Source organism: Melitaea cinxia, chromosome 3, assembly GCF_905220565.1.
Source record: "Melitaea cinxia chromosome 3, ilMelCinx1.1, whole genome shotgun sequence".
Lineage (NCBI taxonomy): Eukaryota > Metazoa > Arthropoda > Insecta > Lepidoptera > Nymphalidae > Melitaea > Melitaea cinxia.
Window position 1 is genome coordinate 949718 of NC_059396.1, and position 23490 is coordinate 973207.

At 42.0% G+C, this 23490-nt stretch overlaps 2 protein-coding genes across 2 annotated transcripts; both read right to left on the reverse strand.

Annotated features, from left to right (window-relative positions):
* Positions 1-1005: 1005 nt before the first annotated feature.
* LOC123669680 (conserved oligomeric Golgi complex subunit 4) lies at positions 1006-22257 on the reverse strand. Its single transcript, XM_045603271.1, has 14 exons — positions 22056-22257; positions 21509-21706; positions 21297-21399; positions 20486-20618; positions 19666-19786; positions 18915-19100; positions 17293-17451; positions 15988-16112; positions 15797-15910; positions 14176-14380; positions 13233-13527; positions 10371-10534; positions 10037-10236; positions 1006-1138 (listed from the first exon to the last, which is right to left on the reverse strand). Exons 1-14 carry the CDS (start codon positions 22140-22142, stop codon positions 1096-1098), a joined length of 2133 nt encoding a protein of 710 aa, XP_045459227.1. The 5' UTR covers positions 22143-22257; the 3' UTR covers positions 1006-1095.
* On the reverse strand, positions 1307-4398 carry LOC123669270. Its single transcript, XM_045602881.1, has 2 exons — positions 3275-4398; positions 1307-1849 (listed from the first exon to the last, which is right to left on the reverse strand). The coding sequence occupies exons 1-2, from the start codon at positions 4359-4361 to the stop codon at positions 1605-1607; spliced, it is 1332 nt and encodes a 443-aa protein (XP_045458837.1). The 5' UTR covers positions 4362-4398; the 3' UTR covers positions 1307-1604.
* Positions 22258-23490: the final 1233 nt, after the last annotated feature.

Genomic DNA, 23490 nt, shown 5'->3' on the forward strand with positions numbered 1-23490 from the left:
TTTTATTGCTTGATTTTTTTGAATAAATAGAATTAAGTTTAACTGTTATGTTTGAATGTCACGTAGTACGATTTTCTTTAGTACAGATCATTTTTGAAAAAAATTGTATTGATCACGAAATCGCGTTGCACAGCCAGTACAAAATTTTCAATAAAAAGGCGAATCAAAGGTATATTTTCAACCGAACTTATAAATAATTTACAATTAATCATTTACAGTATCTATACAAATGTATCCTAGGTACTTGTGTTCAATATTTGTTATGCCTATTCATTAATATAACGTGTTTTATTGTTTTATTAATTAAGTATTTTATAGATATTAATGTAATTATATTTGAAAGATAAACTATGCTTGCTGTAATCATTAATCATACAACAAATTTGCAGGAAAATTGCCTCCAATATTTTTTATATCCTTATTACTCGTGCTATGTAATATAATGTGACAATTTATATCAAAATAATGAGTTATTTTTTAAGACAACAATAACATATTTACACTGTATTAACTTATGATTTATATTGAAAATTGTTACATGCAATTGTAAAAGTAATAAAAAATATTTTGAATACATTTCAATATTAATTAACTTACACAATAGCAACTTGCATTTTTTAATAAACACAAAATTTGTAATTGAATAAACGATTAATACAATTTTTATCTTTTATTTATTATTATTCCTACTTTTTTTTTGCAAATTGTAAAGAATAGAATAGTAGTATAATTGTAGAAAATATAGTCAAATTTGGAATTTGACTCAGATATTTAGAATATAAAAGTGAAAAGGCAGTCTAACGTACCCAAATTTTTGTAATTATTTTGAGATACTGTACGTCTATTGCAGGTAATTCCCCAGTCGGGCTGCCTTTCATTTGAGCAAAATATTTCTGGATGTGTTTTATTTCAATGACAGAAGTAGCGTCTTACAAAATATTATAGACAACACTGCTCGTAACGATGGGTCCAAAAATATTATTATACTAACAGATAATAAAACAATTTTTAGGTTACTACATATTTATTGCCACAATGTTTACAATATAGATATACAATATATATCGAGTTTTTTAAATAAAATTATTGACATTTCTACAGCTTTAGTCGCTTAATGTCTTCAAGTTTGAAGTCCGTTCTGGAATAGAAAAGAATATTTTGATTAAATAAGTAATTTTTTACATATAAAATTGATGTTTACCAAATTCGTAAATGATTATGGGCGAAATAATAATCGTATTTTGGAGGATCATAAGTATGATTTTGAACAACAGTCTGGTAGGCTGATTACGATGAAATAAAACACTTTTTTTCTTATAACACACTTTTATCGTTTACTTGAAAGCGATTACATATTAACATGTTGATGTAGTGCTTGCGTGATTCAGAAATTTAAATAAATCTACCAACGCCATCTAGGCGTCATCGAGGAACTAAACTTATTGAAATAAATTGTAAACAAAAAATAAAGTTATAGTTACAAATACCTACTGGTGTGTATGTTTAATCCGGACATACCGCCCACCAAGGACATTATGCGAAATGTCCTTCAAACCGCCCACCATGCAACAGTCCAAATTGTAAAGAATCTTTCGACTAATAACTTATTTAGTTACAGGTAAAATTGCTACCTTAGAAGTAGGTCTTTTAATTAAAGAATTTTTGGTACGTATTGTGACTACCCGCGTGATATTATCGGGTCCCGGATGTTTTTGCTCGATTTTACCTAGCAACCATCGCGCCGGGGGTAGATCGTCCTCCTTGACTAAAACTACATCACCCAGTGATGGTTCTGGGTTCTGATATTCCCATTTATGCCTTTGAAGGAACTGATGAAGGTAATCCTGGGACCATCGACGCCAAAAGTCCTGCATCATTCGCTGGTGGAATTGCCACCTTCGCAAAGTATACATATTTGACGACTCATAATTTGCATCAGGAACAACTATGAGTGGTTCACCCACCAGGAAATGACCAGGGGTCAAAACTATGACCTCGCCTTGATCCTCTACACGAGACAATGGCCTCGAATTCAGACATGCCTCTATTTGAGATAACACTGTGGCCATCTCCTCATACGTCAACGTAGAGTTTCCAACTACTCGTTTGAGGTGGAACTTTGTGGACTTTATTCCTGCCTCCCATAGTCCACCGAAATTTGGAGCGCGAGGAGGAATAAAATTCCACTGGGTTCCATTGGTCGCGAGGTACTCTGCCAGTTCAGGTTTAAAATTAGTTTTCTCTTCGTTGAACAGACACAGTAACTGTCGAGCAGCGCCTACAAAATTTGTGCCGTTATCGCTGTATAGCTCTGCACACCTACCTCGTCTTGCAACAAACCTTTTAAAAGCGGCTATAAACCCTTGAGTGGACAGCTCGCTAACAGCTTCAAGATGGACGGCTCTGGTCGACATGCAAATAAACAGAGCAATATATCCTTTATACGACTTGTTACCCCTACCTTTTGAAATTCTTATATTAATAGGCCCCGCGTAATCGACTCCGCTTATAAGAAAGGGCTTATTCGGGTTAACACGCGCGGAAGGTAACTGACCCATGAGTTGAGATGTGGATCGGCTTGAGTAACGCGTACAAGTTACACAGCTACGATAATATTTTTTAATGAGAGACTTCGCACCCATAATCCAATACTTCGATCTCAAATAGGTAATCATGAGTTGTGGGCCTCCGTGTAGGGTTTTTTGATGAGCATCAGCAATTAAGAGTCCACTCAAAAAAGATTCTTTAGGTATGAGAATCGGATATTTCTCGTTAAATGACAGCGAAGACATTTCTAGTCGGCCGCCGACTCTAATTATACCTTCTGAATCTAAAAATATATTTAATGACTTTAACTTTTTCTTTTTTTTATTTATTATTCCGTGTTTTCGAAATCCTTCCAATTCTTCCCAGAACCCTTCTTCTTGACATTTTTTAATACAGACCTTTACCGCATCCTCAATTTCCTGTCGCTCCAATGCTCCTAAACTTGGCATGCTACTTGAACCTTTTCTTAACCTTAACCAACGACGACAATAGGCGACCACACGAACAAGCTTCGAGAATGAAGAAAACCTTTGCCACAAAGTTGTGTCAACGACCGCTGTGTGAACTTTAACTTGCTCAAGATTTGTAACCAGGTGTTTTGGTTTTGTACACCTAATCACCTTATTTTTTAGAAACTCTGGCCCTTCAAACCATATAGCCATTTCTGATAGTTCCGTCGGGGAAATACCTCGTGATGCACAATCGGCAGGATTCTTCTTAGTGGTTACATGGGACCAATGATGTGTATCCAAAATCTGTAGAATTTCAGAAACTCGGTTAGCCACGAAGGTCTTCCATCGACTTGGGTGATTGTCAAGCCAGGCTAAAACTACTTCACTGTCAGTGAATGCATGTAACTGATTTCTTTCAACATTCATGACTTCAGCTACCTCAATCATCAATTTAGCCAAGAGTACGGCCCCACAAAGCTCAAGTCTAGGGATAGACACCTGCTTTATGGGAGCTACTTTTGTTTTAGATGTAACTAACGAGACATACACATTTCCCACTTCATCTACAACTCGCAGATACACGACAGCCGCATAAGCCACCTTCGAAGCGTCAGCAAACCCGTACAACTCGCGCTTATATTTATTACATGTGTGTATCCATCGTGGAATTTTAATATTCTGTAAGGCAGTTAAATTTTTACGGTAAGTATTCCATTCAATTATTAAATTAGTAGGAACTGGCTCATCCCACCCAATACCAGCTAACCAAAGCTTTTGTATGAGTATTTTTGCTGCTATAATACAAGGAGCTAACCATCCGAGTGGATCAAATAATCGGGATATATCAGATATGATTTTCCTTTTTGTTACAGGTTCCTCCTGCGGTGCAAGATCTACAGAGTACCGGAAGAAGTCACCACGCTGATCCCAGGTAAGTCCTAATATTTTAGTTGTATCATCTACCTTAATCCTTAATTCCTCATCCTTATTACCCTTTGCTTTCCATATTTTAGCTAATATTTCCTTAGAATTGCTTTTCCATTTCTGCAACGGAAACCCTCCTTTCGCTAACACTTCGGTTAATTCTTTATATATTTTATAAGCATCTTCTAGGGTTTCACTTCCGGTCATCACATCATCCATGTAAAAATCATTCAAAATAATTTTAGCGATTTCTGGCTTATTCTGACACTCCTTATAGGCTAACTCTTGCAGTGACCGCACAGCTAAATATGGAGCACATGCGGTGCCAAAGGTCACGGTAAGTAATTCAAACTCTTGAAGCTCCTTTTCAGGACTATCTCTCCAAAGAATCCTCTGAAATGGAGTATCTTCCCGATTTACCAGCACTTGTCGGTACATTTTCACCACATCCGCCACCAAACATATCTTATATTGTCTCCAGCGCATAATTATATGACGTAGTTCGGCTTGCAGTGGCGGTCCGATCAATAAATCATCATTTAATGACTTCCCATTGCTTCCCTTACAGGAGGCATCAAACACTACTCGGACTTTAGTAGTATCCTTATCTTCCCGGACTACTGCGTGGTGTGGTAAGTAAATAGCTTTTTCCGTAAATTTATCTTTATCTGTAACTTTTACCATATGATTTAAGTTTAAATACTCCCTTATAACTTGTATGTAATCCTCTTTTAACCTGATGTTCTTTTGCAATTTAAATTCTAAATTTCTCAATCTTTTTTCAGCTATTTTCCTGAACTCACCACGCATGCAGTCCGGGTTAGCCGTACGAAACGGCAGTTTTACGATGAACCGACCATCTCCGTCCCGTTTCGTAGTATCCTTAAATAATTTCTCACATTTAATTTCCTCATCTGTGAGCATTCTTTTTGTTACAGGTGGTTCGGCTTCAAGTTCCCAGAACCTCTTCAACATATTGTCCAGTTCCAGATATGAATGCATCACAGTTATGTGAGAATGGATATTTGACGTGCTCTCTACCTCACAGACGCCAGATATTATCCAACCAAAAGCAGTATCCTGCGCCAAGAGAGATCCGTTGAGGTTTCTTTTAATGCCTTCTTGAATAATCTGACTGAATATCTCCGCACCTAATAAGATATCAATCTTATTAGGCGTGTGATACTCGGGATCAGCCAGATCATCCAGAGTCAGGTTTTCCCATTCTACCCTAGTTGCCTTCGCAACTGGGAGAAGAGACGTAACCGACTTCAAGACATACGCATTAACCTTCACTTGAAACCTAGGATCAACTCTCGACCTTAAATTGATTTTGACTGTGGACTTGGAAGTCACACTTTTATCTCCCCCTACACCAACTATGGTGTTTTTGACCGCAAGCCTTTTTAAACCTAAGCGCTGCACCATAGCCTCGGTAATAAAAGAACCTTGCGACCCCTGATCCAATAAAGCCCTAACTGGGAAATAAGTCCCGTCCTTCGACTCAGCTTGCACCACAGCTGTAGTTAATAAAACTGTTTTAGAACAGTTTCCTGTCGAAAAACAAGACACAAGTGGTTTATCTAAACCTTCTGCTTGAACAGATAACTTATCACTGCTTGCGGCAGTATCCTCATCCGTTGACCTTCGACTGGTCGACGAGGTTGATTGATGAATCGCCCCAACTTCAGCACTACCAGAACCAGAATCACCACTGGGATGTAATAAAGAATGATGTCGACGTTTACACACCTGGCATCGGACAATATTTTTACATAGTTTAGCGGAATGGTTGCTATTTAAACAAATAAAACATAAGTTTTTATCTAACACGAACTCACGGCGTTTCTCATTACTTTCTTTCCCAAATCTTTTGCACGTAGTTATCTTATGATCCGCATTGCAATACGCACACGATACAATCGGTTTATTTTTAACCACGTGAAAAGATTTAGTAAATTTTTTCTCACTGTGATGTACCTTAAAATCGATATTTTCTAGACCTCTAAAACGCCCTATTAAAAAATTGGAAAAATCTTGAAACGTGGGTAATTCGTCACTCGGATCTGAAGATACCTTTAACTCCCATGCTTTTCGCGTGTCCTTATCTAATTTAGCGCTTATAATGTGGATAATCAGGATATCCCAAGATGAAACATCCACACCAATATTTTTTATTGAGTCTAAACAATCTGAAGTTGTACAAATTAAGTTTTTAATTTCCGATGCTGATTCAGACACCAAACTTTTTTGACTTAGTAGACGCTTCAAGATGCCGTTCGCCAAAAACCTTTTATTATTGTACATACTATCTAATTTCTCCCAGGCAACTTGATAACTATCCGACGTCACCTTAATATTGCGTAACAGTTGTTCGGCTTCCCCGGTTAAATGTCCCCTTAAATAATAAAATCTTTGGGCATCATCCAGTGACTTGTTTTCATGCACAAGCCCTAAAAACAAATCTCTGAATGTCTGCCACTCCGTGTACTTACCGGAAAAGGTAGGTATTTTAATTTCAGGCAACTTGAAACGTCTTGCTGAACTCTCACCTTGACTATTTGAACTTAACTTTACTTCTAACTCAGGCGATTTTAATTTATATAACATTTCTTTTAACTCAGTTTTGAATTGAACATATAATTCTTCTACATCATCATACACACTATTTTTGTGATAATCTGAACTATACAAATCAGCTCGCTTAACCTGGCTTATAATTTTAGCATGAGTGTCTGTAAACAAAGTCCACTGTTGTTCCAAGTTATCTAGCCTGGTTTCAATATAAGCAACCGTCAAACGATCCTTAGGAGACTTTTTAAAATTAGTCTTAACTTTTAGCATTTTAGTCCTTATGTCTTCCTGCAGATCATTAAACGACTCCATTTTAAATTTTTTAGTTTAACAATTTAATCACTTATAGGTAAATATAAAAGAGTAGTATCAAATATAAAACAGAACACCAACTCTATACAACTAAATTATTTTTGTCCAAATTTTTATGATCCAATTTTTCTAAGTCCAAGAAACAGATGAGCAAAATTTTACAAGTCTTTTTAACTTTAAATTTTAACTAAAATCGGGCATAGGTTCCCCGTTTCGACCAATATTTACTTAAAACTATTACAAGTCTTAAATTATTGATATTCTTCTAAGTTACTGTATAATTCACTATCTTCAATTTTTTAAGTTCAACTAATCTTTGAAATAAGGTTCAATTTTCAAGTTAATTTCTTCTATTATAATATTTAAAAATGTACTCACAATATATCACCGCACACACTCACTTATCTTCGCTATAATGCACCTGTGGCGCCCTCTAGCACTCCGCAACCTCACCGCTGCTTGCCGCTTCCCGTCCGTCTCTCCTCCGGGTTGTAGACACCCGGCTCCTCCACTGCCTCGGCGCCGCACGTGGCACCTCGCTGTAGGGATGTTCTGGACAGCAATCCACTGCCAGTAGTGACGAAGCTAGTGGTACTACTGTACCACTGACGCAGCAATAACACAAAAACACGCCTTGCCTATCCGACTCGAAGAACCATGAACAACAGTCTGGTAGGCTGATTACGATGAAATAAAACACTTTTTTTCTTATAACACACTTTTATCGTTTACTTGAAAGCGATTACATATTAACATGTTGATGTAGTGCTTGCGTGATTCAGAAATTTAAATAAATCTACCAACGCCATCTAGGCGTCATCGAGGAACTAAACTTATTGAAATAAATTGTAAACAAAAAATAAAGTTATAGTTACAAATACCTACTGGTGTGTATGTTTAATCCAGACAGATTTATTGCTTAAAGTAATAAAAAACTTAAAATTAACATAATTATATAATTTGATGTTCCACTTAAAATCAAAAATATTTAATGTAATCTAGTTGCAATTTTTCAATAACTAAAATTATCAATGTCAAATATATTAAGTTGTATTTGAAATTAAAGAAATTTAAATAAGTTAAATCTAAATTAATACTGTAGTATATTCAGTGTCTGACGATAGTGAAAAGTTAGATGGTAATGTAGTGTGAGACGACATTGGCTACGTTCTACTTAAGGCAAGCAACGCCATCGACCACGACTGTTGAAATTGCCGTTCCACTAACGCGGGCGTTGTAGGCGAATTTTATAAGTGGAACGCATATTTGAGCGCTGTGTGCTCGCAATATGGCGGCATGATAAAAAATGCAGCTGTAGGGGTTGTGAGTAAATATTTCGCATGGATTGGAGTAAAACTTAATTCAACATGGATTCCCGTGAATTTATCGTTGCGTTTTTGACGAAAGTGCCATGTGGTGTCGGCTGAGTAGAATAGCACCATCCCCTTTCTTCCCGTGGGGGTCGTAAAAGGCGACCGAGGAATAAACTTGGCTCAAAATCATCAGAGTCCTGGAGAAGGAAAACTTCATTTGAAGCCCAGAATGGAGTCTCCGTCAAGCATTCGTGACATAGCTCTAAAATGCGAAAGACTCCTGCAGCCGAACTGGCTCCACACGTATCGACTTGTCGTTCCTGTGAGCCTAGCCTGTGAGGTCGAGAGGGTGGTGCAGAGCTTAGGCAATTCTGCGTTTTCCTGCGTGTCCTAGGCGACAGTGTCTGTCTGACACTGTCTAAATCGTCTGCAATAGACGGACTGATGAGAGGTAATAACTCGGAGAGTTTATCAAGTTGTGATAACATTCACAATTTGACACTGACAGTTGTTTTTTCGAATTTCTGCCACGTTTTGATGAGTACCGACGTGCGCCAGCCTCTCCAACGTTAGAGGACAGTGTAGTGTGAGATAGTGCGGAGAGAGGTGAGCGGGCGGGGCACTGACCTGCGCGCGAGTACGTCTCGCACGCGGGCGGGGGGCAGTAGGGCGGGCGGCAGCGCCTCGCCGACGTGCGCCAGCCTCTCCAGCGTTAGAGGACAGTGTAGTGTGAGATAGTGCGGAGAGAGGTGAGCGGGCGGGGCACTGACCTGCGCGCGAGTACGTCCCGCACGCGGGCGGGGGGCAGTAGGGCGGGCGGCAGCGCCTCGCCGACGTGCGCCAGCCTCTCCAGCGTTAGAGGACAGTGTAGTGTGAGATAGTGCGGAGAGAGGTGAGCGGGCGGGGCACTGACCTGCGCGCGAGTACGTCCCGCACGCGGGCGGGGGGCAGTAGGGCGGGCGGCAGCGCCTCGCCGACGTGCGCCAGCCTCTCCAGCGTTAGAGGACAGTGTAGTGTGAGATAGTGCGGAGAGAGGTGAGCGGGCGGGGCACTGACCTGCGCGCGAGTACGTCCCGCACGCGGGCGGGGGGCAGTAGGGCGGGCGGCAGCGCCTCGCCGACGTGCGCCAGCCTCTCCAGCGTTAGAGGACAGTGTAGTGTGAGATAGTGCGGAGAGAGGTGAGCGGGCGGGGCACTGACCTGCGCGCGAGTACGTCCCGCACGCGGGCGGGGGGCAGTAGGGCGGGCGGCAGCGCCTCGCCGACGTGCGCCAGCCTCTCCAGCGTTAGAGGACAGTGTAGTGTGAGATAGTGCGGAGAGAGGTGAGCGGGCGGGGCACTGACCTGCGCGCGAGTACGTCCCGCACGCGGGCGGGGGGCAGTAGGGCGGGCGGCAGCGCCTCGCCGACGTGCGCCAGCCTCTCCAGCGTTAGAGGACAGTGTAGTGTGAGATAGTGCGGAGAGAGGTGAGCGGGCGGGGCACTGACCTGCGCGCGAGTACGTCCCGCACGCGGGCGGGGGGCAGTAGGGCGGGCGGCAGCGCCTCGCCGACGTGCGCCAGCCTCTCCAGCGTTAGAGGACAGTGTAGTGTGAGATAGTGCGGAGAGAGGTGAGCGGGCGGGGCACTGACCTGCGCGCGAGTACGTCCCGCACGCGGGCGGGGGGCAGTAGGGCGGGCGGCAGCGCCTCGCCGACGTGCGCCAGCCTCTCCAGCGTTAGAGGACAGTGTAGTGTGAGATAGTGCGGAGAGAGGTGAGCGGGCGGGGCACTGACCTGCGCGCGAGTACGTCCCGCACGCGGGCGGGGGGCAGTAGGGCGGGCGGCAGCGCCTCGCCGACGTGCGCCAGCCTCTCCAGCGTTAGAGGACAGTGTAGTGTGAGATAGTGCGGAGAGAGGTGAGCGGGCGGGGCACTGACCTGCGCGCGAGTACGTCCCGCACGCGGGCGGGGGGCAGTAGGGCGGGCGGCAGCGCCTCGCCGACGTGCGCCAGCCTCTCCAGTGCCAGCAGCGCGCCACACGCGGCCAGCGCGCCCACCCTCTCCCTCGCGGCGGGCGCGTTCCCGCCCGCCCAGGCCGCCAGCCGCCGCGCGCGCCTCTCAACGCACAGACCGCCGCGCTGGAGTATAGCACGTGATTTATTATAAGTGACGGGTTGACAGTTTTTAGATGTCTCATTTTAATTTCAACGAACTGTGCACAATTAACAACATTAATGCAACCAATAAGTTCGAACACGAGTAGAGTGTTCACCCTGTCGTAGCGGTTCCGCAGCAGCGCGTCCTCCGCGCGCGCCAGCAGCTCGGCCAGCAGGTCCGCCAGCAGCGCGTCCGCGCAGCCGGGCAGCGCCGCGCGCGCCGCGTCCGCCAGCCCGTCCAGGGCGGTCGGGAGCGCGTCCGCCTCCTCTTCCAACTCCTCTGTTAACCAAGCAGGTTAACAACTCAGCGGGTTAGTGTGTGACATTTTGTGAAGTACGTATATATGAAGACTTAGCAAAAACGAGTTCCAATATTACGCGTACAAGTAAGTATTATTTATTTATTTATTAATTTATATCTGGAACAAGATTGACAAAATTCGAACTTCAGGGAGGTCTGACTTGTCTGACTAACGCCCAGTTTCCGAAAGGCTGATCAACGCAGAAATCAACAAATCATCTTTCAAATCTCTTGTTAAGTATGAAATAAGTTGCTAAAAGCACGGTTAAACTACTTAATTTGATCATCTTTTCAGTTGACATAACTGTCAAATTTTTCAAATCACCATTTTGGGTTTCTAAAATACGAATAATCATCATAATCATTGATCAATCGTCTATCAAATACTCGGTCAACTAATCGGTGTATATCGACGAATTAACTTAAGGAAAACAATTATTATCTACGTGAAACTACATTTTGTTTCTTTAAGGGTATGTAAAACATATTTACAACCAAGTGTTATAAATGTAATATATGTTTTTTTTATAAAAGTCTACTTCTTGTAACAGTCATTTGAATAATAAATATATAAATAACTATCTTATAACATACACACGATCATCTGTTCCTATGGTAAGCAACTTAGTGCTTGTTAACAGCAGACTGTTATAACTATTTTTTTTTGATAAATATACATAGAAATAATACATACATAAATACAAATATTACACCCAGACTCAGGCAGGAATCGAGCCTGCAACCCACGGAACAGGAAGCAGGTCCACTACAAACTGCACCAACGGGCTAGTCAGTTATTGTTTTTAGGAACTATTTTCTTTTTTTGTTGTATCTTCCTTAGGTGTTTATATTATGCTTTATTAGATGTATCAGTATTATCAGATGTAATAAATAACATCACAACTAACAGTTTCTGTAGGTTTTGATACATCACAAATATGACCACAGGTTACAAACCGACTGTCAAATCCAACTAATAGAAGATAAGTTAATTTTGCTGTGAATGAAGTTTCAGCAACTCAAATTGATTTGACAGCTATGTTAAATCTAACAGCCGTTTAGTAGATCTATACTTTGAGAAACGTTTTAGAAACCAGGCGTAATTCTGTTTACGAAAAGATAATGATAGGATCTTTCGATTTTCTACTTTTATCGCCATAAACTAGCTTTATCCTGTAGTTGTTGTTTTTTTTTTTTTATTTGTATCTATGAGAATCTAGAATCTCTCTGGGCTTGATACTAGAACCTGTACTTTTTATTCGATTAATCAATGATATCAATAGTAGTTTATTTATTTTTTAGATATTAATCGCTGCAAACTAACTTTTTTTTATACAATGATAGGCTTGCTTTGGACCACAATTTCACCTGGTGATAAGTAAAAATGCGGTCTAGGATGGAGCACGCTTACCCAGAAGTAACATATTCACTCGCGATTTAAAGATCCCCAGGTTATAGTTTTCCGGAAACATAGACGCTGGTAGAGAGTTCCATTCTTTGGCCGTAAGCATTAAGAATGTACTAGCGAATCGCTTAGTCTGTATAGTGGGAACGTCAACCATATAAGGGTGGCGTAACACAGCGCATCTGGTTGTACGATGATGGAAGGGGGAGGGGAAATCAGGTCATGGAGTTCCTGTGCATACTCTCCGAAGTGTATTCGATAAAAAACCGACAATCCGGCCACACTACACCGATGGTGCAAACTTTGCAGCTTTGCGGCGACCAGTGCATCACCACCGATGAGCCTCTTGGCTCGTCTCTCAATTGACTCAAGAAGCTCCAGCTGGTATTTGGTTGAGCCATCCCAAATATGAGAGCAGTACTCCATGCATGACGAACTTGCGCTTGATATAAATTTAGAAGCTGTTCCGGAGTAAAGTACTGTCTTACGTAGTACCTTCGAGAGGACGCCCAGTTTTTTTTGCAGCTGTTTGAGTCTTTGCCTCTATGTATGAGCTAAAATTGGGGGTGGATGACAAAGTAACACCAGGAAGCTCTAGGTGGCTGGTTATGGGCACGGGCACACCTTGGAAAGAGGGATTCAGGTGGAAAGGTTGCTTTGCCAAAAAGAAACACGCCTGGGTCTTAGAGGCGTTGAATTTGACCAGGTTTGCGTCACCCCAATCAGAGACAGCTTTATCCAAGCTTGTCCCAAGTTCAGATGCTGAATCATGGCTTCCCTCAGCGACTGGATCTCTGACCCATTCGCTCGTGCGTCGTACACGTAACGCTCGACAACGGTGCTGTCATAAAACTTTGCGTAGTACAATCTTCCTTCCTTCCCCAACATGGGGAAAGAAGCCTATGCAAGTAGTAGGATTTTACAGGCTGAAGCGTAAGTACAATCTACAACGAACTCTTAAACACATCGATAGATACGGTCTAGAATATGGTTTGTATTTTTTGTTTCAGCACCCGTGCGTTTTGGTATGTAAAAATTTAACACAGTTAAAAGAATATGTGACGATTGAGACGAGAACTTTTTAAAGGTATACTTCTCGTTAGCGATTCGACCACCTCCAGGTTTCCTAGGCGCGCAATGGCTAGGCACACCAGCGACTTACCGCCGTCGGCGCCGGGGTCGACGAGAAAATTGAACACAGTTAAAAGTATATGTGACTTCTCGTTAGCAATTCGACCACCTCCAGGTTTCCTAGGCACGCCGGCGACTCACCGCCGTCGGCGCCGGGGTCGACGAGCGCGTGCGCCCAGGCGGCCAGCGCTGGCAGCAGCGCGGCCCGCAGCGCCGCCAGCGCCAGGTCGCGCGCGGCCCGGAAGGCGCCGGCCGCCGCGCCCAGCCCCGCGGCGCACGAGCGCAGCTTGGCGCGCCCCGCCCCCGCGCCCGGCCCCGCCCCCGCCCCCGGCCCCGCCCCCGCCGCGCCGCGCCACAGCACCTCCGCCTCGCGCACGGCCTGCTCCGCCAGCGCCTCCGCCCACTCCGCGCCGGTCTCCGCTTCGTTTGTCAGCGCCTATTGTGTCACGTCTTATAAACACTTTTTTTTTATATAAGTAGGTTTGCAAAAGAGCAACTGCGGTGTTTCTTGCCGATTCTTCTGTGCAGAATCTACATTCCGAATCGGAGGTAGCTTCACTTTTACAAAAATAATAATTTATTTTTAGTTTTAATTTCTTAAATGACGATTCGAAAATGCTCTTGGAGCCTATTTGAATAAAGCTATTTTAGGCTAGGTTCACCTCTTGGAAAGCGATTACCGTAGGCTATATAGACTCCTACGACACCTGAAGAATCGCAAGTGCATTGCCAATTCTACCTACAATCCTCTAGCTGTGGTCGTCTTATTAACTCTAGGAACACAACACCCCTTAAGAGCAGTATTAGAAAAGTGCAATCGTCTATAAGATCGAGATAGTCTCCCAGTCAGCGGGATATGTTCCGCTGGTGCAGTCAGGCCAGCGGTTGCAGTTGAGGCAGATCCGGGACCCTCCAATTAAATCGGCTGAAGGCTCCCGCAGGGGTTTTGGTCGGTAGTGCACCCCCAAGTGCTAAGCCGACATACGGTCTAGGAATGCCTACCCGGGCATCCTGGATATCACCCGTAAATGGGTTACCCTGCGATATCAAAAAGAAAAAAAAAGTCAGGCCAGCGCGCACTGACCAGGTAGAGCGCGCGCTCGGCGTCGTCGCGGGGCGCGCGCGGGCGGGCGGGCGGCGCGGGCGCGGCGGGCGGCGCCAGCGGCAGCGGCTCGGGCGGCGGCGCGGCGAGGCGGCGGCGCAGCGCGGCGCCCGCGCGCTCCAGCTGCGCGCCCGCCTCGTTCAGCGCCGCGCACGCGCCGTCCACGCTGCCCGTCGAGATACCGCGCCTGCCACACACACGTACGTCGCGATCACGGTTCAGCCTGTAGCGTCTCACTGCTGGGCATTAGCCTCTCTCTCTCCACGAAGGAGAAGGGTCGGAGCTTAATTCACCTCGCTCCACTGGCGGACATATTCTCGAATACCAGTAAGGATCGCTGTCTGATAACAACTGACACCGACAGCTTAACGTTTTCTCCGAGCCACGGTGATCCAAATCCAACAATGATTAAATTCAACTAAAAACGATTATTCCCTGTGTGACTACGGTAGTAAAGAATATAGCCACCCCCTCTCTTCCCGTGGGTGTCATAAGAGGTGACTAAGGGATAACACAGTTCCGCTACCACCTTGGAACTTATAAAGCCGACCGATGGCGGGTTAACCATCCAACTCCTAGCTTTGAAATACACAGGCCGAAGATGGGCAGCAGCGTCTTCGATGCGACAAAGCCAGCCCTGCGGTCACCAACCCGCCTGCCCAGCGTGGTGACTATGGGCAAAACACATAAGTTCGTGCTATTTTTGGCGTGAATTTGTGGAGACCTGTGTGCAGCAGTAGACTGTGATATTATGAAATGATGAAAAACGATAAATAATAGCAATCATTAAACGGAAAACAAAACTAAGAAAAAACTGTCTAAAAAGAAGGGGTTAAGGGTATTAGAAATGAAGAAAATGAGATGAGATGACGTTGGGTGAATGAATTACATCTTATCCAGATTACCTGTTTTACCAAACAGGCGATACTCTTAATCAATATGAAGTTGGATTTACTATTAAAAAAACACATATCAAAGTACATATAAGAATTTGTGGAAAATTCGAAGGGCATTTCACAAGTAAATCTTAAACTATCTGGATTCAAAGATTCTTGGTCCATTGTACAAGTGTACTCATCTACCGAGCAATCGAACCCAGAAACCATTGATACATCTACTTTAATCTAAACTAAGCCATAAAACTTCAGAGTCATGTAAGACTGTAATGGACAAATTGAATTTAGGCACCAAGAAGAGTATTCAGTACTAGAACAATATGTAGTGCAGTAATGGTAGGAGTAGAAATGGGGATAAAATGGTAATTTTTTTTTAATTACAAAATAACAAAAAAAGCAGAATTAGTTCTCACCAAACAGAAGCAGCTACTTCACTAACTACAGTGTCATCAGCAAATTGAACTTTAACACTTATCATAAACTTACATAAACAAAACTAAAAGTAAAACAATCAAAAACGCCTAGACATAGATAAGATTTCATTCAGATTGAACAGATAAAAACTGCCGTAAGAGATGAACTTAAAAAATAAAACCAAGGAGCTAGTAATGCGAGAAAAATACGACTGGACAGAACGGTAAGTTGGTACAAACTTGTATAAATATCCCAGGAATTCTTCTCACAAGGCCATACAAGCAAAATCATACCTGATAACCTTTCTCGCAATGTAGAAAACGTCATCTACCAGGCTGGATGTTGTGGCTCCGGACTGCGCACTGGAAAGCTTCAGCGCTTTATTCACGCTCTCTTCTAAGAAGTATCTGAAAAAATAAAATTTTATAAAGGACCATCTCTCAACTAAATTTTACTATCAATTCATAAAGTATTAGTATATTACCTTTCCAGCGTCAAATATTGGCTCAAAACATCTTGAGCGACCCTCGTAATTTCACACTCTGAAATTATCTTCTCAATTTCTGCTAAGCATTTTTCCTTTTCAGCTTCGGTTAAATTCGTTGTCAGCTAGAGAAACAGAGTAATTTTAATACGATATATGATTTTGATCCAATATATTATTTTATAGTTACACTAAACTAATTATTGAAGTATTTTTTTTTATAACAACGGGGGCAAACGAAACAGACGAAGCCATCTCATGTTGAATGGCGACCGCCGCCCATGGACATTTGCAACATAAGAGGAGTTGTGGGTGGGTTACCAGCCTTAAGAGAAAAGATGTCTATACACTCGACGCTTGAAAACCCCATGATTATAGCGCTCAGGGAAAACCCGAAGTAAAGAAGAAGAAGAAACTCGAGTAGATAGTCAAAATGTAAACTAAAGCCAGTCTCCATTTTAATTTTTTTATACTATCTTGGCCCTTTTGGTACTGCTTTCTCCTGATTGAACAATAAACTAAAAATTGAAATTTCGGTGTAGATTGTCGTATTTAATTTGTAAAAATGAGAACTGAAACAGAAAATCTTTAATCTTTCTAAAGAGTCGTAAAATTACTCCATACGCGCGCCAATACTACGCTTTAGCCCGTAATATCCAACAGCTGGGCATAATCTTTCCCCATGTAGAAGAAGGATTACAGCTTAATCTACCACGCTGTTCCACTGCGGATTGGCGGATATATTCACTACAACGAACAACGATCGTTATCAAGAGTACATGGTAACATCCGTCACCGATGTCTTAGCGTGTTCTCCGAGGCACGGTGGGTAGATCTACAAGAAGTAACAACCAGACCGGAAATAAATCTTATATATAAATTCTCGTGTCACAATGTTAGTCACAATACTCATCCGAAACGGCTGGACCGATTCTTATAAAATTTTGTGTACATATTGGGTAAGACTGAGAATCGGCCAATGTCTATGTCCAACACTATTTGAAATAAATGTTTAAAGTCAGTTTCAAATAAATTATCAAGGAGTGAACACGTGTTTTATTCGTCAAATTATACAAACCGTTCTGCTACACGAAATTGAACCTTAAACTAAAGAACAATCTATTTTCCATAGGTCTAAGTTAAGTAGGTTAAGTTAGGGTTAATAAAATACATTGCAAAACAACGTTCGCGGGGTCAGCTAGTATTTGATCCAGACCAGACCAGAGAGGTCGCAAATACTGGATGGGTGGATGGACACGAATGAGACACTAATGACGTCAGTGGTAGGGTGGCGGCGGGCCTCACCTCGGGGCGCTTCCTCAGGAAGGCGCAGTAGAGCTGCAGGCGCGCGTGCGCCAGCGCCAGCTCGGCCAGCGCCGGCTCCGCGGCGCGCGGGTCACCCGGCGGCGGGCCGGCGCGCGCGCCCAGTAAGCCGCCGCACACTCGCCGCGCGCCCGCGCACACCTGGTCACGGTGCCGTGTATCGTTATCGGCTCAGCCGTCACCAGCTTTTTGTGCTACGAGTCGCACTAGCTGTTCACTTATTTATAAATGGCCAGAACACTTCGTGATCTCGTTTACTAAGTATTCACAACCTTGGCGAGATTTAAATAAAGTAACTATTAGCGGGAATCTAACTTGCAATCGTTAGCATAAGTTGATGATTGGTGGATATGCCACTAAGGGCGGAGTTCACCGACTTTTAAAACGGCTGTTTATCGATTAAACAACTGATTAAATCATTTTTACTGTTCACCATATGTTAACCAGTGTTTACAGCCCTTAAACAGCCGATTACTATAACCGAACTCTACAGCATTGTTTAACCGTCCATCAATGCCATATTCGGACATCTGCTCAACAGATTCTGCTGTGACTTTACAACAGTTGCAACATTTCGTTATTTGTTGAATGTTTTTGGTAAGAGATAAACACGCAGTCAGTGTTCATTTTCAATGTATTAATTGATAACTATCAAGACTTTAGGCCTTCTTGAAAATCTAGAAAATATAGAGACCAAAACAAGGAGACCTAGAGTACCTGTTTCAAATGCGTCGTAATTATTACGAAGAATACAATGATTCCTCATTTAAAACTAGATTCCGTTTGTCAAAATCATCGTTTGAAAAATCGGTTGGTTCTCTTTATTAATGCTGCCATTTTTCAAGTAAACCGTAATTTAAAAATAAAACACTCACAACAGAACAAAGTAATAATCAACACAGAGAATGTTAACACGTGCAAAGAAATAATAAAAAAAATTGACAATGACAGCGCCGTGCCGTTATTACCCATCCAAATTGGACACTACATGCTAATGTTACAGTTTCCAATGCGTTCTCGAACTTCTCAAGTTGAAAGCGTTTTATTTTATGCTACTAACTATAGATGGCACCAAAACTCATGTCGACTAAATAAAACTATGTGACTTCCCTAATGAGTAGACTTATAGCATTCATTCATTAGTGGTTCAAACACTCTGAGCGTATGGTGATTGCCTGATTTAGTAACCACGGTTAAAATATTCGTGGTGAACAGTGAATACTTTACCGGGTGCATAACCGATGTTTAGGAATTCATCGGCTGATTACTTAAACATTGGTTAAATGATAGTCGGTGAACTCCGCCCTAAGACCGCTAAGCTTGAGGTCGATTTTTGTAAATTAGTCTTACGCATCTTGGACTGTAAGTGCGCAAGTGGCCTTGGCAATGGCGTCTGCGCAGGCATGCGCGGCGCCGCATCCAGCGCGGGTGAGCGCCCGACTGCCACAGCGCTGCACCACCCACTCACCCTGGGCTGCAGGAGCGCCAGCGCGCGGGTGAGCGCCCGCCTGCCGCCGCGCTGCACCACCCACTCACCCTGGGCTGCAGGAGCGCCAGCGCGCGGGTGAGCGCCCGCCTGCCGCCGCGCTGCACCACCCACTCACCCTGGGCTGCAGCAGCGCCAGCGCGCGCGGCAGCAGCGCGTGCGCCGGCGGGTGCGCGGCCAGCAGCAGGCGCGCGCGCTCCACGTGCGCGGCGCCGGCCTCCAGCACGCGGGTGAGCGCCGCCGCGAACGCGCCCGCCTCGCCGCCGCGCTCCACCACTCCCGCGCGTCGGACTGCCCCCTCCAGCTGACGGGAAGGAAAAACGAGTGTGCACGACACGACACGACACGAGTGTAGACAACACGACTGAAGTAAAACTTCTTTAGTAACAGGCCTGCACTGTGTCTTATATACGAAAGGTAACTGACTATAAGGGAAAAAGAGAAAAAAAAAGTGTGCTCGTACCTCTCTCTCTTGCTACTACAGTATAATATACGAAACGTAGCTCTCTCTTTCTATTTTCACTAACTTAGATCTCCCTCTCGACTTCCGTTCGCCTCACCTGATCACACTTTTCGTAGTGCTCTCGACACGCATTTACCAGCTAACTCTCCAAGTCAAAGCGTCCTTAAAGAAGTTTTACTTCAAAACTTTTGGTTTTAGGCTGTAAACTACCACACTAGAACCATTGGACGCAAAACAAAAATAGAAGGTACTTAAAAAATCATTGCAATTGTTATCATTTACATTATTAAAATTTGGCGTCACAATTGATGGCACACGAAAATGGTCGACAATCACTAGCGTACAGTCATCGTAACAGTTACTCACTGCGAAAGTATGATAGTATTTTACTCAAAAGTATACAAACCTGAGACGCCAAGTACTTGGAGTATAGATCGACCCCCTCTCCCGCGCGCCCGATCTGCGGGAACAGTTTGAACAAACGTTCAACAGCGGCGTCATCTTCCCTTTTTGATGCTTCTTCAAATCTACGAAATATTTTATAATGTAGTGTGTAAGTATATTGTATAGTCTTTAGTCAGCATTAAATCGATGTATCGAGCAGCGAGCATCTTGTATTAATAAAGTGGAGAAACTCGAGCGAAACAGACGTGTTTTCTTTACCTACCATAACTACTACTGTACTATACTAACACTATACATACAATACAATAACATATAATACAAAGAAAAGGTGACATGCTTCTGTTCTACACGATGCCTTAGTATGAACCGAGATGTCTTTGTATGAACCGAGATGTCTCAGTATGAACTGAGATATCTCAGTATGAACCGAGATGTGTCAGTATGAACTGAGATATCTCAGTATGAACCGAGATGTCTCAGTATGAAATGAGATAATGAGCCGAGATGCCACAATATGAGCCCAGATGTGTCAGTATGCGCTGCGATGGCTCAGTATGAGCCAGCATAGCCTAGTACGAAGAATAATGTCCAATATGCAACACACAGCCTTAGATGGACGAGTAAATTCAATTTCAATATTTAGTCAACTAGAATTTTGGATTCAGGAAATAATAACAGTATATTTTTTCGGCTCTATCAGCGATAAATACGTTTATTGATAAATTCGAATAATTTGCCTATAAAAGTTACAGTAGCATAAAAGAACCAACGAAAAACCTAACCCAGAACCAAGAAAGGCCCAATGAAATTGAACTACTCACTTGCGTACAAGATGATCTCGTAGTGTATTAGCAGCAGCATCCATGTCTCGCCTTGGGTCTGCAACACCTCTGGCGCGCGCTGCCGCTACAGATCCCGGCTCCATACTCAGGAAACGAGCCACGTGACCTGCCGCTATACCACACAATTATGCATAACTAAATCCACTACTGACTAGTCATGGTCGTGTCTAGTAGTGAGTGTGTGCAGTGTGATGAAATTAGCTGAGGTCTATTTCTAGAAGAAGCGACCCATACCCATCAGTCATATTTATATGATGTTACAGTTATTATTTTAAGCTTTTTTTGTTGAAATTAGTTTTATTGTACTTGAAAAGAAATTATATCACTGTATCAAAAAAAAATTTCAAATTTTAATCCTATAGTTGCCAGGAAGAAATTGCTGTTGAGATATAAGGCCTGCTTTTTGTGCATTTTTCTTTTACTGTTCTCATTTGTTTATTTTATCACATGTCATGATAGTTTTTTTCATTTTAAGGAAAAATTACTAGGTATATATTTTAATGTAGTTAGTGAAGTTTCAAATCTTTTTGACATAACTACTTGATCTAAAATGGATATTATGTACAATCGAGGAATGTAATTTATGGATAGGTTAGGGTTATTTTTTTTTTTTTGTATAACGAAACTGTCGTTAAACGTTGTACTTTTTAAGTTAGATAGGTTAGGGTTATTTTTTTTTTGTTAAACGAAACTGTCGTTAAACGTTGGACTTCTTAAGTTAGATAGGTTAGGGTTAAATTACACTCCTCGATTGTACATAATTACCTCTAAAATTACAGACTTCATTTACCTGTCTCATAATCATGAGCCTTTATGGCAGTTTCCACTCCAGCACTACAAACTCGTAGATCTATAAGATCATGAACTCTTCTTTGGCATTCAGCGACACGGGACTAAAATATAAAAAGTTTAAGGTGAAAATTTTTAGTAAAGATATTAAGGCATTAATTTTACTATTAAAAAAAAATTAAAGCTGAAATTTGTCATAAATATATGTCTTACTCTAGCAAGATCTAACTGGCGGACTTTGGCACTGACATCCTTCGCCAGTGCTGCTGTTTTGTCAACCATACTGGCAGCAACCTGAGCATCATTTTTTACTTCACCCAATTTCGTGTAGGCCTGACTGGCGGTACGTAAGCGACCTTCAAGCGTACAAGCCCGTGATAACGCGTTAGACAAGGCTTCGTCGACTTCTGCCTGCAGAATTAAAGTATTTTTTATTTATTGAAAGTGCAATGATATTTGATAAAATTACTTTAAAGTTAAAGTTTATATTAGTTTTAAGTGTGTAGAATAAACAATTCTTAAGTGCCTAATTACCCAAAATAAATTCCTTATTACAGTATAGAAGTTCTGTGATAAGTATATAGTTAAATACTTAACATAGTTAATGTAAAATTATAGTAAATGCCTCCTGCTGTCTAGTTAATTTATTGTAAATATAAAAAATAAATAATGAAATAGATTTTATTGTGAGCACATTTTCTCAAATAATTTGTTTCTCGAGACCCGCCGATTTTTGTAATAGTTTGCAGTTTTATATTACCTCTTCTTTTTCAATTTCATTCAAAGCCTTCTGAAGGCCTTCCTCGGTGGAAACGTCGTACTTTTCCAACAACAATGTTAACGACATTATCTTATTAATATTTTTTTAATTTATTAATATAAAGTACATATGATACACATCACCAAATTCTTGTTTTATTGACAGTTGTTTATTTTCAACCTAGCCCCATTGACGTCTAATGTCAAAATTACAGAAGTATGTCAGCTGACCTAAAAGTCAAGTGTCATGTCATGTGCAGCAGTTAAAAGATTGTAGTATATTTTTCTAATAATAATTATAGGAAAAAAACGATAACTGTACTTGGTTAATTGTTTTTTTTTTTAATTGCTTTGTATTCATGTGAGCGTTGGATTTTGATTCATATGCATGAAATGTAACATGCTATAAAATGGCTATAAAGCGCGTTTCGCAATACCTACTTCGTAACAACTTAAAACAAGGTGTGTGGCAACACAAGTTTTGACATTTCAATATTTTCAATGAAAAGAGCGTTCTGAAGCTATGTGATATTGGTTCAAAATTATTATAAAACACCCTAATCTTGTACAAATATGTTTTAAAATTTCACGTCTTATTGTAACTTTGTAAAGCAAATCGAGATTATTTAATCATATTTATTGAAATAAATGTCTCCGTGATAATTATTACTTTTATTTACTAGTGAAGGCGGAGAGATGTGTTGAACGTACTTAAAGAAGAACTCGATTAATGTACGATGTCCGAACTAATGTAACAGTAAACATTGAAATTTTTGTGATCAGAAAATCGATGCAACGCTAATTTTGTGAAGTTTAGACCTCAGGGCACCTACTTGTAGGTTTGCGCTCCACCGAGGGTAATTTTTGTGGTGCGGTGTACAAAAAACCTCAAAGGTAAGTCTGTAAGTCGGGGCAGGGAGCATTGACATTCGCATATATTATCGTATGCTAACAAAAGTGTTATTGTATATATTAATAAAAAGCAGACTATCGTTCTTGTGTTCCTTAGTGTCATTTCGACCGTTCTAGTAAGTTTGTGTACGATTCAGTTTTAGTGAAAATTCGAAAAACAAGTAATAGATAAATGTGAAAGTTATTTGTTAATGATGCTGAATGTGATGGTTGTAGATTGACTCCGTGTGGGGCTGGGCTTCGCCCCCGCTGCGTTTGCAGCTGGGAAACGCACGCGGACACAAGAGGTACACTTTTTATGTTTATATATTAGAGTTTATACTGTTGCATGTAGCCACAGCGGTGTGATTAGGTGTCATTGTATGTTATCCGTCAACTATTTGTACTACATAGTAAGGTTTCATGACTGTATATTTGTAATCTTATTTGTTATTTCTCACTTCACGTAGAGGAAAATGTTGCAAATTAAATATATCTAGGGGCTATAAAAAACGGATGTAGCAAGCACACAATATTATGCAGCA